We start from the raw sequence: 18,923 nt of genomic DNA, 5'->3' as shown, positions 1-18,923 counted from the left end.
GCACAACATCGAGGGCCGAAGGGCCTGTACTGTGCTGTAATGTTCTGTGTTCTATGAAAGCAATAATTGAATCTGCTTCCACTGTACTCTCTCTGTGCATTTCAGATCCTAATGACTTTGCTTGAAACACAAAAGGATGTTCCTTCGTGTTGCCATTGTTCCTTTTGCTAATCACCTTAAGTCAGTGTTCTGTGGATTGCAATGGGAACAGTTTTTCCCTATTTACTCTGTGAATAGCTAAAATATGTATATTTTAACTACATCAGGAAAACCTTAGATGCTGCTCTCATATTTGACGACATGCATAAGCTAGATTGACTGGTTTCTCTTTTTTCGATGTTTGAAATGTACGAGATGCTTGTATTCTTGACTCTCATCACCTCAAATGTGTGAGCTGGTTATTTGACAATATGTATTTGCAAGGAGCAGGCCCATGAATTCTCCTCATTGCAATCTTAACTGGAGACCCCTGATTATTAAACTATGACTCTAGTTCTACAATCTCCCACAAGGAAAAATACCTTTGTAACATCCACGCCAACCAAATCCCGTCAGGACTTCCTATATTTTAATAGGATGATCGTACATTCTTCTGAACACCAGTGGTTGCAGGTCCAATCTGTCCAAATTTTCCTCAAAAATAATCCCCTTGTTCCTGGAATCAATCATGTGAAAATTTGCTCCAGTGTGTTATACAAAATGTCTATTTTCTTTGTCTACGTTGCAACAATGACTGCACTTGAAAAGAGTTCATTGTGAGGTGCTTTGGTGTATCCCAAATAATATGGTAAAGTGTACCATAAATGCAGTGGCGATGACAACTCCAAAGAGAGCACACTCCCTGCTCATGCAGTTACAGTGCTTGTGACATCAAAATTGCTAGGGGGCTGTTGTATCAAAGATGGTGATGGCCAAACGAAAACAGGAAGAAACACAACATTGCTGCTTCCAATTACTAAGTGCTCCTCTTCATACCATCCGCTGTCTTGCCCCACTCTTTTCTGTATTCACATTCTTGACATCATAGAATCACAAAATCCCTGCAGTGTGGAAACAGGCCCTTCGGCCCAACAAGTCCACACTGAACCTCTGCATCCCACCCAGACCCATCCCCCTATAATCCACCTCATATACACCTCCCTGAACACTATGGGCAGCTTTAGCATGGCCAATCCACCTAACCTGAACATCTTTGGACTGTGGGAGGAAACCGGAGTACCCAGAGGAAACCCACACAGACACGGGGAGAATTTGCAAACTCCACACAGTCACCCCGAGGGCGGAATCAAATCCGGGTCCCTGGCGCTGTGAGGCAGCAGCACTAACCGCTGTGCCACCATACTGCCCCAAATCCTAAAGTGCTACGTTCCAAATAGGACCCAGTACTCTAGCTGGCATTGAAGTAAGGTTTTATCTATGTTTAATGTAACTTCCTTGTTTTTGTATGCTCTATTTATAAAGCTTGGTATCCCACATGCTTTGTTTTATGACTTTCTCTGGAAGGTAAATGCATGATGGCTGAGTCTCTCATTCTGTTATTTCTGCTGTGTCCACAGGGAAATGGAAGGGCTGAAGTGTAGCCTATAGGAAAATAGCTTTGCTCACCATCAGAAATTAGCATCTGAGCTTCTCTGTGATCTGATGGATAAAAGCACTATGTGTTGTTTTAAATCATATGTACAGGATGATCCTCGGCCTGATTATTTGTCAGGGCCAGATTAGTGTCTTGGACAGGACACTGTTGCCTTCCTGTATTTGGCCCCAGTACACTGTGCTTCCAGCTGCAGATGTGATGTCTTTCACAGTTAAATAGCTGGCTGACAGTTACTGTCTGGCTGCACAGACGATGATTGATCACTTAGGAGTGAGCCTTTATCTGTAACCCACAGAAGTTCTGCATCTCGAGCAGTGAAGCAAACCAGGGGAAAGGAAAGGTTAAAGATGCATCTCTCTGTTTAATCCCAGATGAAATGATTAAAACTGTATTTTTCTCTTAATCCATCCTCCAGGCATTGGCATATTTTGAACAGCTGAAGGTCTCTCAGAATGGATGGCAAGTGTGTGCTGAAGCTTTAGCACGGGGGGTATACAGGTAGGAATTTACAGGCATTTTTACTCAAAATTGTAGTGGAAGGAAGTTTTCCTTTCTGATTATGAGGCTTAAATGGCATGGTAGATGAATGGGTGGGAAAGTACGGAGTATGCATTCTTTGAGTTTGGGGTGGGTGAAGTTTATGAACAATTAGTGTTGTATCTCAACGAGAAAACCACTAACTGCAGTTACAGAAATTGCTGAAAAATCTCATCAAGTCATGCAGAATGTGTGAAGAGAAATCAGCATTAATGTTTTAGGTCCAGGGACCCTTCAGAACAGTTCTGAAACATTAACTCTGAGTTCTGTCTGAGATTTTTCCAGCAATTTCTGTTTTTGTTTCGGATTGCTAGCAAATTTTTTTGTTTTTTTTAAACTAATTGCAATTGTTTTTCTTGTCCACAGTGATGACCATGTAAAGTTTTTTTGTATTCAAGTATTGGAACATCAAATTAAATTCAGGTAAGAGCTGAATATGTCACCCTGTGTTCAGTTTCAGAACACCAAGGTGTGAAACACTGAACTGGAGCCTGATCTTCACAGCCTTTATAAATAGTTGCTTGCAGTGACTTTAATTATAAACATGCATATTCCACCAGTATGGCTTCTGCGGAGGAAAAGTTTAATCCCAGTTCATGTCCACCTCCACAAGTAAATATCCTAAACAAAACGTCTACTATTATAATTTTGTGATTGGGCAGCATTGACTGAATAATCTTGAGTGCGCCAATAGCTAAACTAACAACCAGTTGAAGATAAATCCGTCAAACTTGTAAGGTGGCATGTTGATACGTGCAAGAAGTGAGATGCATTCCCACACAGGGACCTGCTCAAACAAAAGGAACATGTTCAAGCATTGCACCTTTCTGAATTTGCCAGGAACCTAGAGAGCTAAAGTTCACTATTGTGTTCTCCTTTCTGTTACCTCAGCCTGTGTGAGCTGACTGGTAAACAGGGTAACACCTGTTTTCTTCTCTTGTAAATTGTTGTAATTGAAATTTGGCTTCCTTGTATTTGTCCTCATAAGCACAAGCTTTGCCAACGTCTGTCTCTGTGGAAATGTTCGATTACTACAAATTAAAATGTGTTTCTGCATAAATTGATCTTACTTTGTAAATTATTGGGAAACATTTTTATAGAAATAGTCCCCAGATATGAATTAGTACAAGAATACACCACAAGTGCTTTTTACAGTGATACGTAGCAGATGCGAATAATGCAGAAATTGCATGATCAGCCTTGATATCACTAAAGAAGAAGGAATGTGATTAGTGTAGAAGTAATACAGAAACTGAGCAACATCCATCAAAATTACTTTTTGTAGCTTTTTTTTTGGCAATGGCTGTGTCAATTTTAAAGTAAAATCGCAACTCTCTCATCTTTTTAAACTTGTGAACCTATAGTAAAGAAACAATCACTTGAGAGTTTGCTTTCCGTTCAATATTTACTGTATATCTTTTCACCAGTTACAAATTTAATCTCTTATCTGCGGCTTTCAAGATTAAGCGGGGGGGTGTGTGGGGAATGCTGCTTCCTGACGTAAGTGTGCACTGCAGATGTGTGAGCTGCATTCACCAGTGCTCTAGGAATGCACTCCACCACCCCACTCCCCAATTCCCCACGTACACAAAAACTGTGGGCTTTTATTCTACATTACTGTATACCTTGTGTTTTTTAAATACATTCTAACTGTGTATTTAAGAATTAATAATGGAACCTTTCATCTGTAATTACTAACTCCCCCTATTGAGAAATTGCACTGCCATCACTCGCATTGCGTTACTGCCTCTTTTTAAAAAGTTTGGAAAATGTCTCTGTGGAAGCTCCAACTTTGAGTACATTGAAGACAGATCAATAGATTTCTGGATGTTGAAGATAACCAAAATGATAGAGCAGGTTTGAGGGGCTGAATGGTCTACTGTTCCTATTTGTGTTCCTATGACTGTTTTTAACAAATTAAATTAAAAGAATTTTCCACCGACAGCAGTGTTAGTAAGCAGAGGACACATTTAAAATAATTCTGAAAAAGTGCCTGGACCAAGAGAACAAGACGGGAATTTTTTTATTTTAACTGTGCAAAGTTTGATCTTGAATGCGCTGCTTGAAAGCGTATTGGCTGCAGTAACTTTCAAAAGGATATTGAATAATATCCTCACAAGTAAACTGGGCACTGAATAATATGCCTCACAAGTAAAATACAATCAGAGCTGTGATTGAGGGACAGGACAATTGAGGCAAAGTGATGGCTGTTTCAGAGAGTTGACCGAATCACCATTGTTGAATGACTATCTTTTGTTTACTGTTTCTGATTATGTTGAATTTTGAGAGCAATTATGATCTTGTAAATCCACGGGTTGTTTTAGTAAAGAGTCATGGTCCTTTACGTTAGAAGGTATAAATATTCTAATAGCAACAAAAGGATTACCAACTAAACAGATGTGATGGCACCTATGTTTTCTATATTTTTCTGTTTATTTTGCCTTTATAAGTATTTAGTACACTTTTTTGTTGATTTATAGGGTATGTGTGACAATACCTTTGGATAGACTCACTTTATTCTGAGGGTACAAAAGTGGGAGCAGAAATCTCAAGTGCCTGCTTTGAGGGCTGTTGCCAATTGCACACATAGTGAAATAATTTTTTATAAAATATCATGATAAGATAAATGTACTGTCTTTGGAAGAGTTCTGCGTATCTAAGATGCCATCTTTCAGGTGAGGTACTGAACTGCAGCTCAGTAAGTAACAAATCCCTGGGATTATTTAGAGTAGGGGAATTATTGCTGGTGACCCAACTAATATTTTGCCCGTAGTGTAACTAAAGCTGATTGTATGGTCAATACCACATTACTGTTTGTGGGACCTTGTGCACAAGGTTACTGCTGCATTTACTGTAGTAGAGTAATAATGGTGCTTCAAAAGTGTTTTATCACTAATAAACGGCTTTGAGGGGCCTGTTGAAAAATGTTCAGGGTTGCGTTAAATCTTTATTATCCGCAGAGGTGTTAGGGGCACAGAGCTCCTGCAGATATTAGCAAAATGTGGACAGCATTGTAATAAAAATCCCCACGTACTGCAAAGGGCCATTTGATCTATTGGGACCAGTTGGTTGTGGGGAGACAGTGACAGGAGATTGGTTCTGGGTCAACTAATAAGTACATGGATCATGAGTAATGGGTGAGTTTACAGATGCAAGTCTTTTTACCTTTAATAACAAAATCCCCATGTAAAATGTTGACTCGTGTAATGTTTGATGTTTTCAAAATGTGGTGCATTTTGTGGTGCTTCAATATAGTCTCCCGTTGCAAGCTACTTAAATGTTTTACTCGAGTGTCATGTACAAAATATGATTTGTTTTTAACTTTGCAGGTATGCTGCTCTGACTGGGGCACAACATCAACTTATTAGACAGACCATGATGACTTGGCTTCAGGCTCAAGTGAGTTGTACTACTCCCTTGTCAGTCACTATTGCACGAAACAAAATCCTCAACTTTGCATGTGGCGAGGAATGCATGAATTTTCAAAATTGATTCTGGTTCCGGCAAGCAGTTAAGCTTATTATATGGAGAAAAGTGGGTGTTGGGGCTAATTTGAAATGCTTTCTAAGAGCAGGCACCAGAGCGATGGGCTGAATGGCCTTCTTATTGTTCCCAAAGGGAAAAAAAAATACTTGGTATGCTGACTGATTCTGATTGTACTGTTGTTTCTGTTACCACTTTGCAAAATTAGGATCTCCAAGAATAGACTTCAAGTAAACTGATTTTTTAAAAATATATTTCAAATCCTGCCACATGCTCTAGATTGTGAAGGAGGGAAGTCATACAATCAGAGTATAATACAACATGGAAAAGAGACCCTTGGCCTGTTGCCCTTTTAAAACCTGTTTTAAACACCATTTTTAAACACTGAATCCTTCCACATTTATCTTTTATCCTCCACAGACAGTGAGTCCACACCCAGAGAAGACTTTTATCCGCAACAAAGCAGCTCAGGTCTTTGCTATGCTTTTTCTAGTGGAGTATCTTACCGAGTGGCCCAAGTTCTTCTTTGACATTCTCTCAGTTGTTGGCCTTAATCCACGAGGAGTTGATCTCTACTTGCGAATCCTTATGGCTATTGATGCAGAAGTAGTAGATCGGGACATTGCTCACACAGCAGAGGTAAGAACGGTGAGCGCAAATTTGATCTCTTACTGGTATGATTGTTGTAGCTTAAATTTTGCTCCAGTATGTGATTGACTTAGTTGATTTTGTGTAAAAATTTGTTTGCTTTGCAATAGCCAATGGATTTATTTTTATATTTGCTCATGGGATGTGGGCATCATTGGCTCGACTGCCATTTATTTTCCACTTCTATTTGCCCTTGAAGGTGGTGGTGAGCTGTCTTTGTTCTGCCTTCCTTCTGGTGTGGGTACACCAGCAGTGTTGATAGGCAGGGACTTCCTGGATTTTGACCAAGCGACAGTAAAAGAACCCTGCTGTGGTCAGGACGGTGTGCAGCTTGGAGGGGAATTTGCAGGTGATGTTCCCATGTATCTGCTGTCCTCGTCAGGTAGTGGAGCTAGTGTGTTTGGAACATGCTGTTGAAGGACAGATTAAGTACAACCACACCAGATTGTATAGTAGCTTCTGGAAACTAGTAAGATTTAAACAGTTGTTTACCTCGACGTAAAATAGCTTCTACTTGTGCACTTGAAATAAATGTTGCTGAAGAATCGCCAATTCTGGTTACACACTTTGCAGGTTTTCTTAGTCTTTTGGCCAATAGGAATTTCCGTTCCTTTTTTTTTTGGGGAAAAAAAAATCACAGTTTATTCTATTTCTAGAATCCACAATTCCGAATTTGAGAAATAGAAAGAACATCAAGCATCAATTATAATAGTTTTGACATATCCTTTAGGTTTTCAATGAAATTTTTACTAATTTGAATCGACAACATCATTATTTAATATAAAACAATTGCAAGATTGATTTAAGACAAGTAATCGACATTATAATTCCAGTTGATGGTAAAACTGAATACATGTGAACAGACCGTAAGTTTCACTTTTTTGTAGTTTGTCTGCCATAGTATTTAGACACTGAGCATGTTCACCAGACACTCTGTATTTTTAACGAGAATATAAAGTATTATACTACATAATTATTTGAACTTGCCTCATCACAAATATCAGAAACAAATATTTGATCTTTTTGTCCTTAACAGCAACATTACAGATCACCTAATTTAAGGGGAACCCTATGTCCAGCTTGAAAGTTCCTTGTTCAGTGGTATGGCTACAAGTTGGTTACTTTTTAGCAAATTTTTGCATCCACTCAATTCTACTACTTGGTGTATTCTCCTGAAATTCTTAAATTGTTAATGCAGCTCACTTATTTCTTAACATAGCTTTCCTTTAAGCATCAGGATGTGGAAAGGGAATTTCTGGAACTTTACTGTGATTTTCAGCATCTCTTCCTGCCAGTTTCAGAGACAGCAGCAGTGCAGTTCAGCAATTATGGGTCTTTTGTCTCTGAATTGCCTGCTCCTCTCTCTCAAAGAATCCTGTACCTTCTCGGAGCTTCTGGATGGATCTTTCTAAAAGAATGTTTTTCTGTCTGTCTCCCTATCCCATAGGACGCTTTGTTTCTAGGCAACAGCTCAGTTTTTCTTCCTTCTGCCTTTTTTTCTCTAAGACGCTGAAATATTCCCCTCAAGGGTTTTCAAAAGTCTCATTTAAATGTGCATAAACACATTTCCAGATAACCTAATACCACATTCGGAAGTCAAAAGTGAAGTTAAAACGGTGTCTCCCCTGAGTGTGCACATTATGTATAGCTTTAAGTTTGATTTGTTCTACAATTCTGACCCCTTTAGAACTCCAGTTTGCATGTAATGATAAAATACCATGAATCTTAATTGCAAATTACTGAAGGGACACCGACGCTAACACAACCCTACCTCGGCACAGAGCATGTGAAAAGGGTTGTAGAAGAATTGATGAGAAGAAACATTTTTGAATGCTTAGAGATGAGATCAGTGAGGCCATGCATCCGGTCTGTATTTCCACTATGAACGTGAAAAATCTTACTGCGAACTTAAAAGCTGGGGAAAGACCTTTGCCAACCATTGAAATGTCAAATTTGAACATCGGTTGTTTTATGCCACTGGTATGAAGTAGCGATTTTAGTGGTATACCCTAACAGCAGGGTGCTGCTGCCACCCCAAAGGACATTCTACTCATCACATGAATAATGATGGTGCCTGACACCTAACTGACAAATCTCAACTAGCATGTCATATCAAACAATTTCTTTTGCTCTTTGTAATAACTGAACTGTGGTGAACTTTGTCCTAATTTTACTTCTTAAAATTATTACGTGAGACTTCTGGCCTTTAGTATAGGTGCCGTGATAAAAGTACACGTCACAATAAATTTCTGTTCTATTCTGTTCTGTTCCCTGGTCCCTATTCTCTGCCCCTGCACTGACGCTACTAAACTACCCCATACTTGCAAAACTCAAAACCTAAACTCTAATGTTAAATGTGATTTCATTATTAGGCAGTATTTGCTGAACAGGTCCTGAGTGTGATAATTGGAAACTAATCATTAGTGTAATACTTATCAATTGGACTTGCAATGTAGCTCATTAGAAATTGTAGATATTCACAGGCAGGGACCAATCCTCTGCTTTGAGGTAAAATGATGTCTAGGCATTGCATCTTTATTAAAATTGAAAACCTGTAGCTGCCTGGTGCATTCTTGATGACAGCATATTGGTCAATCAGAGTTCACTTGCCATTGTAGTCAATCATTTGACTATCATTATTTTCTCGTGTAGTGCAAATTATTGCTCCGTCTGAACTTTGACACTTGTGTCAGTACTGATGAGTGCAAGTCAAAAAACCTGTCATGTTTACTTTTTCAGCGAGCAAATATAACAAGCTTTGACAGTAAAACCTGTTGGGTTCAAACAAATTTAGTTGCAGTCAAAGTTCCTCCCCCCGGCAGGTGAGACTTGAACCCAGGCCTCCTGGTCCTGAGGAATGGGCTTTGTCACTACTACATGAGAGCCATGCAAGCCAAATCTGCTGAATCTGAAACACCTGTCTGTGTTTATTACTGCTCCAGCTTTATGTGAATAGAGCTTTGGTATAACTTCTGCAGTTCTCAGTTTAAGCATGTCTTTTTTAGGGTGGTCTTAAAGGTTTACTGACCTTGCTGTAGCCGTCGAGTCACTAGAACATAATATTTTTTCTCATACCTGACTGGCTGACCTTCCCCTTATGTACAGCACTTCTCTCAAAAAATTTTTAATTAGTAAAGGGGTGACTAAGGCTCCTGAGATTAAGATAAGATTTTTAAAACTAATGCCTGTGTTTTAAAAATATAAGTAAGAGGCTCCTGTAGGAGGTGAGGGAAGAGATTGCAGTGGCTTTGATATTACTTTTCAAATCTTCTCTGGCTACAGGAATGGTGTCAGAGGACTGGAGGTCTTGCTAATGGGTTAAACCCAAGCAGTACAGGCTAGTGAGTTGTTGGAAAACATTTTGAGGGACGGAATTAACCTGCACTTGGAGAGGCATGGATTAATCAAGGATTGTCAGTACGGTCAAGCTGTCAGATGGGCATTGCCAATGGCAAATGGAATTTAATCCTGAAAAATGAGCAGAGATGCGTTCCAAAAGCAGTAAATGCAAGGGTGTATACATTGAATATTAACCCTAGGAAGTAGGGAGGGACCTTGATGTGCATAGCCTTGAATTCTTGAAGGCAACAGAACAGGCGGATAAGGTGGTTTTTAAAAAAAGCTTTATTAGATAACTGCCTTTATTCGTCAAGACATTGAATACAGAGCAAGGAGACTATAAATAAAGCTGTATACAATGTTAGGTCACAAGTGAGGTACTGTGCGTTATTCTGGTCACCACACTGTAAGAAGGATGCGATTGCTTTAGAGGGGATGCAGTGGAGATGGACCAGGATGTTGTCTCAGCTATGAAGAGAGACTGGATAGATTGGTATGGTTTTCCTTAGAGCAGAGAAGGCTGAGGAGGAACCAGTATGACATGTATAAAATTGAGTGGTTTAGATGGGAACTTTTCCACTTAGAGGACCCCATAACCAAGGAGAAAGTTTTAAGGTAAGGAGGGGAGGAGGTTTAGAAGGGATTTGACAAATGTGTTTTTCACCCAAAGGGTGATGGATGTCTGGAACTCTCTTCCCTAAGAGAGTGGTAGAAATGAGAATTCTTTACATTTAAGAACTATTTAGATGAACACTTGAAATGCAATAGTATTCAAGGTTACCAGCTAAGTGCTGGAAATGGGATTAGATTAGACTGATGCTTGATGACCAGCATGGAGCTGATGAGTTGAAGGCTGTCTTTTGGTGCTGTAAAATCTCTGACTCTGTGACTTATGTTGGAGCTTTCACTGAGTCAAATTTTGGAATTTTTATTCTGAGAATAGATGCTTGATGTAGTTCGTAATTGAGTTTGAATCCTACTTTTATTTCACTAAAAAAGGAAATCCTGTTTTTCGAGGGGAAACGCTGCTTCATTAAAAGAATGGCTTGGTGAATTAAAGTATTATTCTGTCACCGCAGGAGTGTAGACGAAATACTTTAATAAAGGATGCAATGAGGGAACAATGTATACCAAATCTTGTGGAATCCTGGTACCAGATCCTGCACACCTATCAGGAAACCAACTCTGAACTAACATGCCAGTGCCTTGAGGTTGTTGGAGCTTTTGTATCCTGGATTGACTTGAATCTGATAGCAAATGACAGGTACGTGCATTTCCTGAACATTTTTGTTTTTGAGAAAAATTGTTTATCCGTCATTATGCAGGAAAAACTTCTTTCTGTTTATGGGATAGGACCCATCAGAATTATTTTCTGGAATACCCATTGTTGGTCCGCTTCGTTTCCTTTAGTAAAATGATGCAGTGGTCAGAGGTAGTCCAGTTAACTCATGGGAACTTGCTATGCACAAATTAGCTACGGTATCTCCTACGTTACTTCAGTGTGAAGTCTTTTGGCGGGTGCTGAGGTCATGAAATGCACAATTTAAATGCAAACTTTTTTCACTTCTTTGGGCAGTGGCAATGTTGCTTCATCCACAAAAAACTTGGGCTTTGAGAGTTGAGAAACATTAGAGTTTGGAAAGGCTGTGGATACTAATAGCCAAGCAGCTTCCTCCCAGATTCCACTTAATAAAATAGAAGTACTAATCTTCCCTCACAGACTCCTCACGTGTTTTGACTACTGGGATAGTGAGTGTAATGTAATGTAAATGTGCAACATATGACGTAAAAATTAATCTTAAGCGCATATTACTTTAGTCTTTCAAATTTCATTGGATCATCTTCAGTGTGAAAAGAGGACTAAGGAATGCTGAGAGTGAGACGTGAACGGAAACGAGATGTGATAGTATGATTTAGTTTAGCTCATCATTTTGTTCATTGCATGGAGTACTTACCTGCAGCAGTAATTTGCCTCCATTCTCCACAAGGCCTATCAAGGCACAAGCCAGGAGTGTGTATTTAAATGCTCTCCATTTGCCAGATATGGGTGCAGCTTCAAACCAACTGGGAAACACTGCCCTGGACACACACGGCCTGCTCGATTAACCACGTTGAACATGTACTCCCTTCACCAATACACAGTGGTGGCAGTTTGTACAACTTACAAAATGCACTGCAGCAACTCACACAGGCGCATTGGACAGCACCTTTTCTTTTTGGACAAGGGCAACAGATACTTGGTACACTACCACCCACACATTCTCTTCTAAATTACGTATCATCTTGTGTCACCATTCCTCCACTGTCACCGGGTCAAACTTGTGGAACTTGGAATTCACCACCACCTCCTCAAGGGCATTTTTGGGATTGGTAATAAATGATGACCTCACAAAAAATTGCCCATGTCTTGTAGCAGTATTATCTAAAAATCTGGAAGATACAAATTGAGTCAAGTTTACATTCTGTTTTAACTTGAAGTTAAGTTTGAATTTTTAATTTATAGTGCTGAGGAGTGGGAGATAATTGCCTGCAGGGCATGATGGCCTTATTGCTGTTATGTCTCAAATTGTCCCAAAACCACATGACTAGCAGTGACAAAACATTTGGCCTTGTGCAGAAGTTTAATCTATGACTTATGGTTTACGTTTCTACACTTGTTTTAAGGTTATAACAGGAAATAGAAAGAAAGGGTCCATAATATCACTTGTTGAAAGACAATCGTGTTTCTACAATTGCATGTAGTATTGTGTTTTTCATTATTTTGCTTAAACATTTGCAGAATAGAATAATATTCCCTTTTAATGTTTGTGCACTTGTCTGGTTTCTGGATGATATATATCTCCTTATGTGCTTTTAGCCCGTGGAATAGAATAATCATTTACTGCAACGCATTTCTACTTAGAAATAAAGGCACACATCGAACAACTGCTTGCTGACCCCGCTCCTCCCTCACCAGCCTCGAGTAAGGAAAATATTATCAAGATCAGACAGCCTGTGTAAACTAAAACATCTGGTATGTTGAACTAATTTCCCTTGCCTGGCAGTTGTGGAGAGCTTTCTTTGAAACAGTGGATATGGAATTCTCATTCCCCACATGATCAACTAAACACAGACTAAAGATCTGGCCTAGGAGAGCTAGTGTGAAGGTATTGTCCCAGTGAAGTCAGATTTTGCGATTTGCAGGCATAGACCCGTCAGGAGTGAAAACATTCTGAAGAGTTATTTCAGACTCAAAATGTTAACTATGTCTCTCCACGTGCTACCAGGTGTGATGAGTTTCTCCAGCATTTTCTCTGCGTTTAGGAATTTCAGATAATAGGCAGTATGGACAGCAGTTCCAATTTCTTTCTTTCTTTTCTAGGTTTGTGAATTTGTTGCTCAGTCACATGTCAGTGGAAGTCCTCCGTGAGGAAGCCTGTGACTGTCTGTTTGAAATAGTAAATAAAGGCATGGATCCTATTGATAAGACTAAACTTGTAGAATCGCTTTGTCAGGTGCTCCTGGCTTCTGGCTTCTTCAACACTGAGCAGGTCTGTGCTACAGAGCAATCACAGCAAGTATTCCTTTTCTTTGTACTTTGTGTGCTAAAGTTGTGTTAAAGTTTGAAAGTTGTGATAAGATAGATTCGCATATTACTTGTGACTAATAGATATGATTTGTAGTAGCCATTGTTGGAAACTAGAATCCATTTAAAACTGATTTTTTTCTGGTTTTTCTTATATAACAAAAGGCCTGATAGAATGACTGTTCCTGTAGTAACAGCGTTCCCCAAACAAGCAAATTTCTTATAAATAAAGACAGAAGAACAAATAACTGTCACAAGAATCACCAGGCTCCCGGACTACAGTGATCTATTGAAGTGATGTCAATCATTTATTTGACACTAAATGTACCCCATTGTCAATACTGTATTTGGGGAATATAAGTATTGTACTTAGAAAAAGTGACAGCTAACCTTCAGGGGAAGGTTGCCAAGAGGGGAAACAGTTATTGAGACATCGTGCATACTTGTTCCATGTCTGTTGATTAGAAGATTTCAATGTGTGATTGATATAGAATAAACTACCAGCCCCTAGAAATGGACTGTATTGACAAGTGCTCAGGGATAGAGAGCACTCCTCATTGGGTGGTCCTTGGAGGTAGCAGTCTTCATGAGTGAGCTGCTTTCTACAAACTCATGATGGGCCAGAAGAGATTGAAGGAAGATTCTGAAGAGTTTCTGAACACTTCAGCCAGAGAGCATGATGCAGCATTCAAAATGAAGCCAAACAAAGTCCATACTGTGGTACCGACCCCTGGAATCAGTAAACCACCCTCAATTGTCACAGGTTGTACGCTGACCTTTTTGTGTAATGAATGTTTTAAATCTACGTTATTGCTGCTTAAACTTGATAAACTATCTGAAAATTGCTTACAAGTAATTGGTTACTTGTATTTTAGATGACTGTGGTCTTGAACCTCTGAAATCTAAATTGTCAAGAATGGGATCCTCAGGAGTCAAGGTATAAATGGATTTAAATTTGAGAAGCTAAGAAACAGCAGTCCCTTATTGTCATTAAGCATGTATGGCATAGCTCATAAATGAAGTAGCAAGTCAAAAGCATTGGATCATTTGAAGAAGTGACTGATAGGATAACAGGATGGGAGCACCTGTAATGGGAGCTGGACAGGAAATTATAGAAGTGTGATGGTGAATGAGTTTGTACTTGGTAGGCTCTCTAAAGAGGTTCTGAAAGGAACAATTGAGTTAGAAACAGTCGGAATAAGTTAGCCTACAGTGTCAAATAGTTGTGGTTCGCAGCTGGATGAGGAAAATAAAGAGCTATGGGAATTGGTAAGTTAGCTGCAAAGGAAAACTTATTGCTGGCAGGAACGCACTGCTGTCCTACACAAAGGTGTGAAACAGAAAATCTACAATTGGGTCTAATAATAAGGGAAAATCTACTTTTGGAATTGGCCATTGATTTTGGTGCCTTCTGTAAATCAGTGAGAAGTTAGCGTGTGAAACAAGCCTCTCCCCTTAACTGAGGTGAGCGTGGCAGACACAAGCTCTGAAGAGGCAGAAGTTGTGACTGCTATCATAAGAGGCCAGTTGACATTTTTACAACCAACTTTCAGATGGTTTAAGTTGCAGTTTTAAATATGATTCATTACTTCGACAACGTATGCAGCCAGCGACAACTGAGGAAGGTTCACTGACACTAGAGGGTAAATAGGCTGGTGGGACAGAATGCGCACATCTTACTAAAGCTGTGAAGGTTGCTTTCTGTTCTCCACTGGAAGTGTTTGGAGCTCCTTCCTGGATTGTCCATCTGAAGAAGACAGGACCTGAAAAGGAATTAATCAGTAGGGGGACTTTAGGATTGTGGAGATGAAGAATGTCAATCAACCAAGACCCTGGTTGAGGGCCCAAATGGCCTACTTCTGTTCCAATTTCTTATGGCTTGATAATGACTGTCCTCTAACCTGAGCAGTTGTTGGTATATCCTATTTCTAGCTGCTGGTAGTTTACGCTGTGTCAATCTCGCGCATGAATCCTTCTAGCTAATGGATGTGGAACAAGTATACATGTCTCGATTAATGTTTCCCACTTGTCCAACTTCATCTGAAGGTTAGTTATAAGTTTTATTTTCTAAATACAAAATGTATTTTTCCAAAACTGCATTGATAATAGGGTGAATGTAGTGCCAGATAAGTCATTGATACCACTTTGGATATTATGCCTTCTGTGATCCTAGTGACCTTTCTTGTACCCTCCCTTTGTCTAACCTACTAGAATGTTGTTCATGTTTGCTGAAGGCTCGTTACTATGGTAGAAGCCATTACATCAGGTCATTTGAAATAATAGAAAAGTTTAGTTTTAAAAGGTCCCTGGTCTCCAGCATATTAGCATTGTGGTATAAGTATTAACTGTCCAAAATCACTGTAGAAGATAGAGTAAATTGCTTACAGCAAGCTAGTTTTGTGCTGTAGTGGTGATAATGGGAACTGCAGATGCTGGAGAATCCAAGATAATAAAATGTGAGGCTGGATGAACACAGGCCCAGCAGCATCTCAGGAGCACAAAAGCTGACGTTTCAGGCCTAGACCCTTCATCAGAGAGGGGGATGGGGTGAGGGTTCTGGAATAAATAGGGAGAGAGGGGGAAGCGGACCAAAGATGGAGAGAAAAGAAAATAGGTGGAGAGGAGAGTATAGGTGGGGAGGTAGGGAGGGGATAGGTCAGTCCAGGGAAGACGGACAGGTCAAGGAGGTGGGATGAGGTTAGTAGGTAGGAAATGGAGGTGCAGCTTGGTGTGGGAGGAAGGGATGGGTGAGAGGAAGAACAGGTTAGGGAGGCAGAGACAGGTTGGACTGGTTTTGGGATGCAGGGGGTGGAGGGGAAGAGCTGGGCTGGTTTTGGGATGCGGTGGGGGAAGGGGAGATTTTGAAGCTGGTGAAGTCCAGCTGCAATAAACAACTGCACCTCCCAGTCGCAAACCATTTCCACTCCCCCTCCCATTCTCTAGATGACATGTCCATCATGGGCCTCCTGCAGTGCCACAATGATGCCACCCGAAGGTTGCAGGAACAGCAACTCATATTCTGCTTGGGAACCCTGCAGCCCAATGGTATCAATGTGGACTTCACCAGCTTCAAAATCTCCCCTTTCCCCCACCGCATCGCAAAACCAGCCCAGTTCGTCCCCTCCCCCCACTGCACCACACAACCAGCCCAGCTCTTCCCCTCCACCCACTGCATCCCAAAACCAGTCCAACCTGTTCTTCCTCTCACCCAACCCTTCCTCCCACCCCAAGCCGCACCTCCATCTCCTACCTGCTAACCTCATCCCACCTCCTCGACCTGTCCGTCTTCCCTGGACTGACCTATCCCCTCCCTACCTCCCCACCTATACTCTCCTCCCCACCTATCTTCTTTCTCTCCATCTTCGGTCCGCCTCCCCCTCTCTCCCTATTTATTCCAGAACCCTCACCCCATCCTCCTCTCTGATGAAGGGTCTAGGCCCGAAACGTCAGCTTTTGTGCTCCTGAGATGCTGCTGGACCTGCTGTGTTCATCCAGCCTCACATTTTATCACATTTTATTAACTTAGTTTTGTGGTGTAGTTCATTTTATTTTTGGTAAACAATTTTAACATTCCTGATTGCCCATTTAGTGGTGCATTTATTCACGCCTGTTGGATGAGTTTATAAGATGACTATTGTGTGTGTTTCAGAACAATGCCAACACTACAGGTTTGATTCTGAGATAGTAGGAAATGCTGATGCTGGGGAATCTGAGATAACACTGTGTGAAGCTTGATTCTCAATCCATTTGGAGTGGACTTACCTTGTCCTTATTTCTGTCTTTTAACTGTGTAAGGTGGTGATTAAAGACTGTCTAGTGAATGACTCCTCACGAAACAGCAGTAGATAATAAATAACAGCCTGCTTTCAGACTCAGCATACAAATGAATGAATGTGGCTATTCAATCACTCAGCTTGCCTGGATATCAGTGAAAATTAGATTTGCTCCCTCTCGTGGAATTTTGCTGGTTTTCAGATGCAATCTTTGAAATTGTTGCCGTTGAGTGGTATAGAGCCAACACCTTGGCCAAATGCTATTACATAATGTTTTGGCTGCAAAATGATCGAGTTGATGTAAACGCAGCATAAATCGTGTTGAGGGATTTCAATTCTTGCCTCAAGTGCAATGTCAGAATTGTTTAGGTATAGTTCAAGGAACATTTAAAATCATTGTTTTCTACTTCCTGTAGCAAACACCTTTTACTGTCTCTGGGCCAAATTATAGTAACTCCCTTTCCAGCAACACAGCTGGGTGCACTTACAGCACATAGATTGCAGCAGCCCAAGGAGGCAGCTCATCATCGAGGGCAATTAGCAATAGACAATAAATTGTGCCCTTGCCAGCTTTACCCATACCTTAATAAAGAGTTTTTAAAATGATTGGGAGTGGGAAATAAAAACTGGCTTTGCTAGTGATGCTCACGTACCAAGGAAATAAAATGACTTCAATGAGGTAACATCCTTTTGCACTGTATCAGAATAATTACCTTCTTTCTCTATCTAGGAAGAAGACGTTGACTTCCTGGCAAGGTTTTCCAAGCTGGTTAATGGGATGGGCCAGGCTTTGATAACAAGTTGGAGTAAGCTTGTAAAAGCAGGGGATGTGAAGAACAGCCAAGTGACTCTTCAGGCTGTGGAGGCAAAAGTGCCTCTTCTGCTTAAACTGCTTGTGCATGAAGACGATGATATTTCTTCTAATATAATCGGTTTCTGCTATGACTACCTTCATATGCTCAAACAAGTAAGTTGGAAGATCTAAAGGTTTCTTGCGTTGTATTGATTTTGTATTGTTTTAGTGAGGGTTTGTGTCTGCATTATAGCTACTTTGCTTGGAGTGGAAAGAATGATAGGTGGATAGCTAATTAATGTTTCATCAAGTTGTGTACTTTGCCTCATTTCGAGTGTTCAAAATTTGAATTGCACAGGGATTCATTTTACTTTAACTTTGAGCTAACTAAGGTTGGCCTTGCTCAGGGGAAAATACCTGTGCAACTTGATGTTATGTAATTTATTTTTCTGACGTGGTAGAACTCTGCCAGAATGGATTGAATTTGTTGACAGCCCCTGAAGTCTTCAGGATGTCAAATTAGCATTTTAATATTTATATATTCAAAGTCCAATAATAATGTAGATGTCGGGGTCCAAGAAATGAATCCATGTTGTAGCTGGGCTGCATATTGGTTGAATTATTTTAAACAGTCAAAATACTGTTTAAATTGCTATTATCTCTTGTGAATGCATGATATTACTACAGAATCGATCTGATTTGTGGCACCTGAATTTAGTTCTTTAAAGCATTGTTTGTTGCAGATGGAGACTTGAGGTGTCTCATCCATGAGTGCACGTTACCAGAATCTTACTACTTTGTTAATTGTGTAAAAAGGATAATACTGACCATGGAATGAAATTGAAACAACCTCATTAATAACTTGTTATAAAGTTGCTTTTCTAGTGAAATGAGCCTTACAACCTGACATTACAGTTAGACAACCACCTTGTGAGGAGGATAACTGATGTGACCATGGTGTATATTTTGATAAACTTACACTACAATCTACCCATGTTTTAGTTTCAAAAGTGGTCATAATCCTTACAATTGTGGGGAAATTCATTGCAGTAATTTGAAAATAGTCAATACAAATTTGATGTATTGATGCAGGGGTACTTAAACTTACCTGTATTGTAATTCTAACATTTATGTCAGACAATTACACATCCTGAACTAAGAGCACATTCACTCACCCAGTTGGGGACTTTT

The 18,923-nt window shown here is 40.1% G+C and overlaps 1 protein-coding gene across 7 annotated transcripts in view; it reads left to right on the top strand.

Annotated features, from left to right (window-relative positions):
* xpot (exportin, tRNA (nuclear export receptor for tRNAs)) overlaps nucleotides 1–18,923 on the top strand; it is a 55,994-nt gene that overhangs the window by 5,536 nt on the left and 31,535 nt on the right. For 5 of the 7 annotated variants that reach the window (XM_059652544.1, XM_059652539.1, XM_059652540.1 and 2 more), the window contains exons 3-9: nucleotides 2,010–2,092; nucleotides 2,498–2,554; nucleotides 5,461–5,530; nucleotides 6,035–6,262; nucleotides 10,681–10,865; nucleotides 12,963–13,131; nucleotides 17,670–17,906. In XM_059652544.1, the coding sequence (XP_059508527.1) occupies nucleotides 2,010–2,092; nucleotides 2,498–2,554; nucleotides 5,461–5,530; nucleotides 6,035–6,262; nucleotides 10,681–10,865; nucleotides 12,963–13,131; nucleotides 17,670–17,906 (1,029 nt within the window). Of the gene's footprint in view, nucleotides 1–2,009; nucleotides 2,093–2,497; nucleotides 2,555–5,460; nucleotides 5,531–6,034; nucleotides 6,263–10,680; nucleotides 10,866–12,962; nucleotides 13,132–17,669; nucleotides 17,907–18,923 lie in introns of those variants that run through there. The other 2 variants (XM_059652543.1, XM_059652545.1) reach the window with 2 other exon arrangements.

Source organism: Stegostoma tigrinum, chromosome 18 (genome assembly GCF_030684315.1).
Source record: "Stegostoma tigrinum isolate sSteTig4 chromosome 18, sSteTig4.hap1, whole genome shotgun sequence".
NCBI lineage: Eukaryota > Metazoa > Chordata > Chondrichthyes > Orectolobiformes > Stegostomatidae > Stegostoma > Stegostoma tigrinum.
The sequence above is the reverse complement of the archived record's forward strand: the minus strand, read 5'-3'. Positions and strand labels throughout refer to the sequence as shown.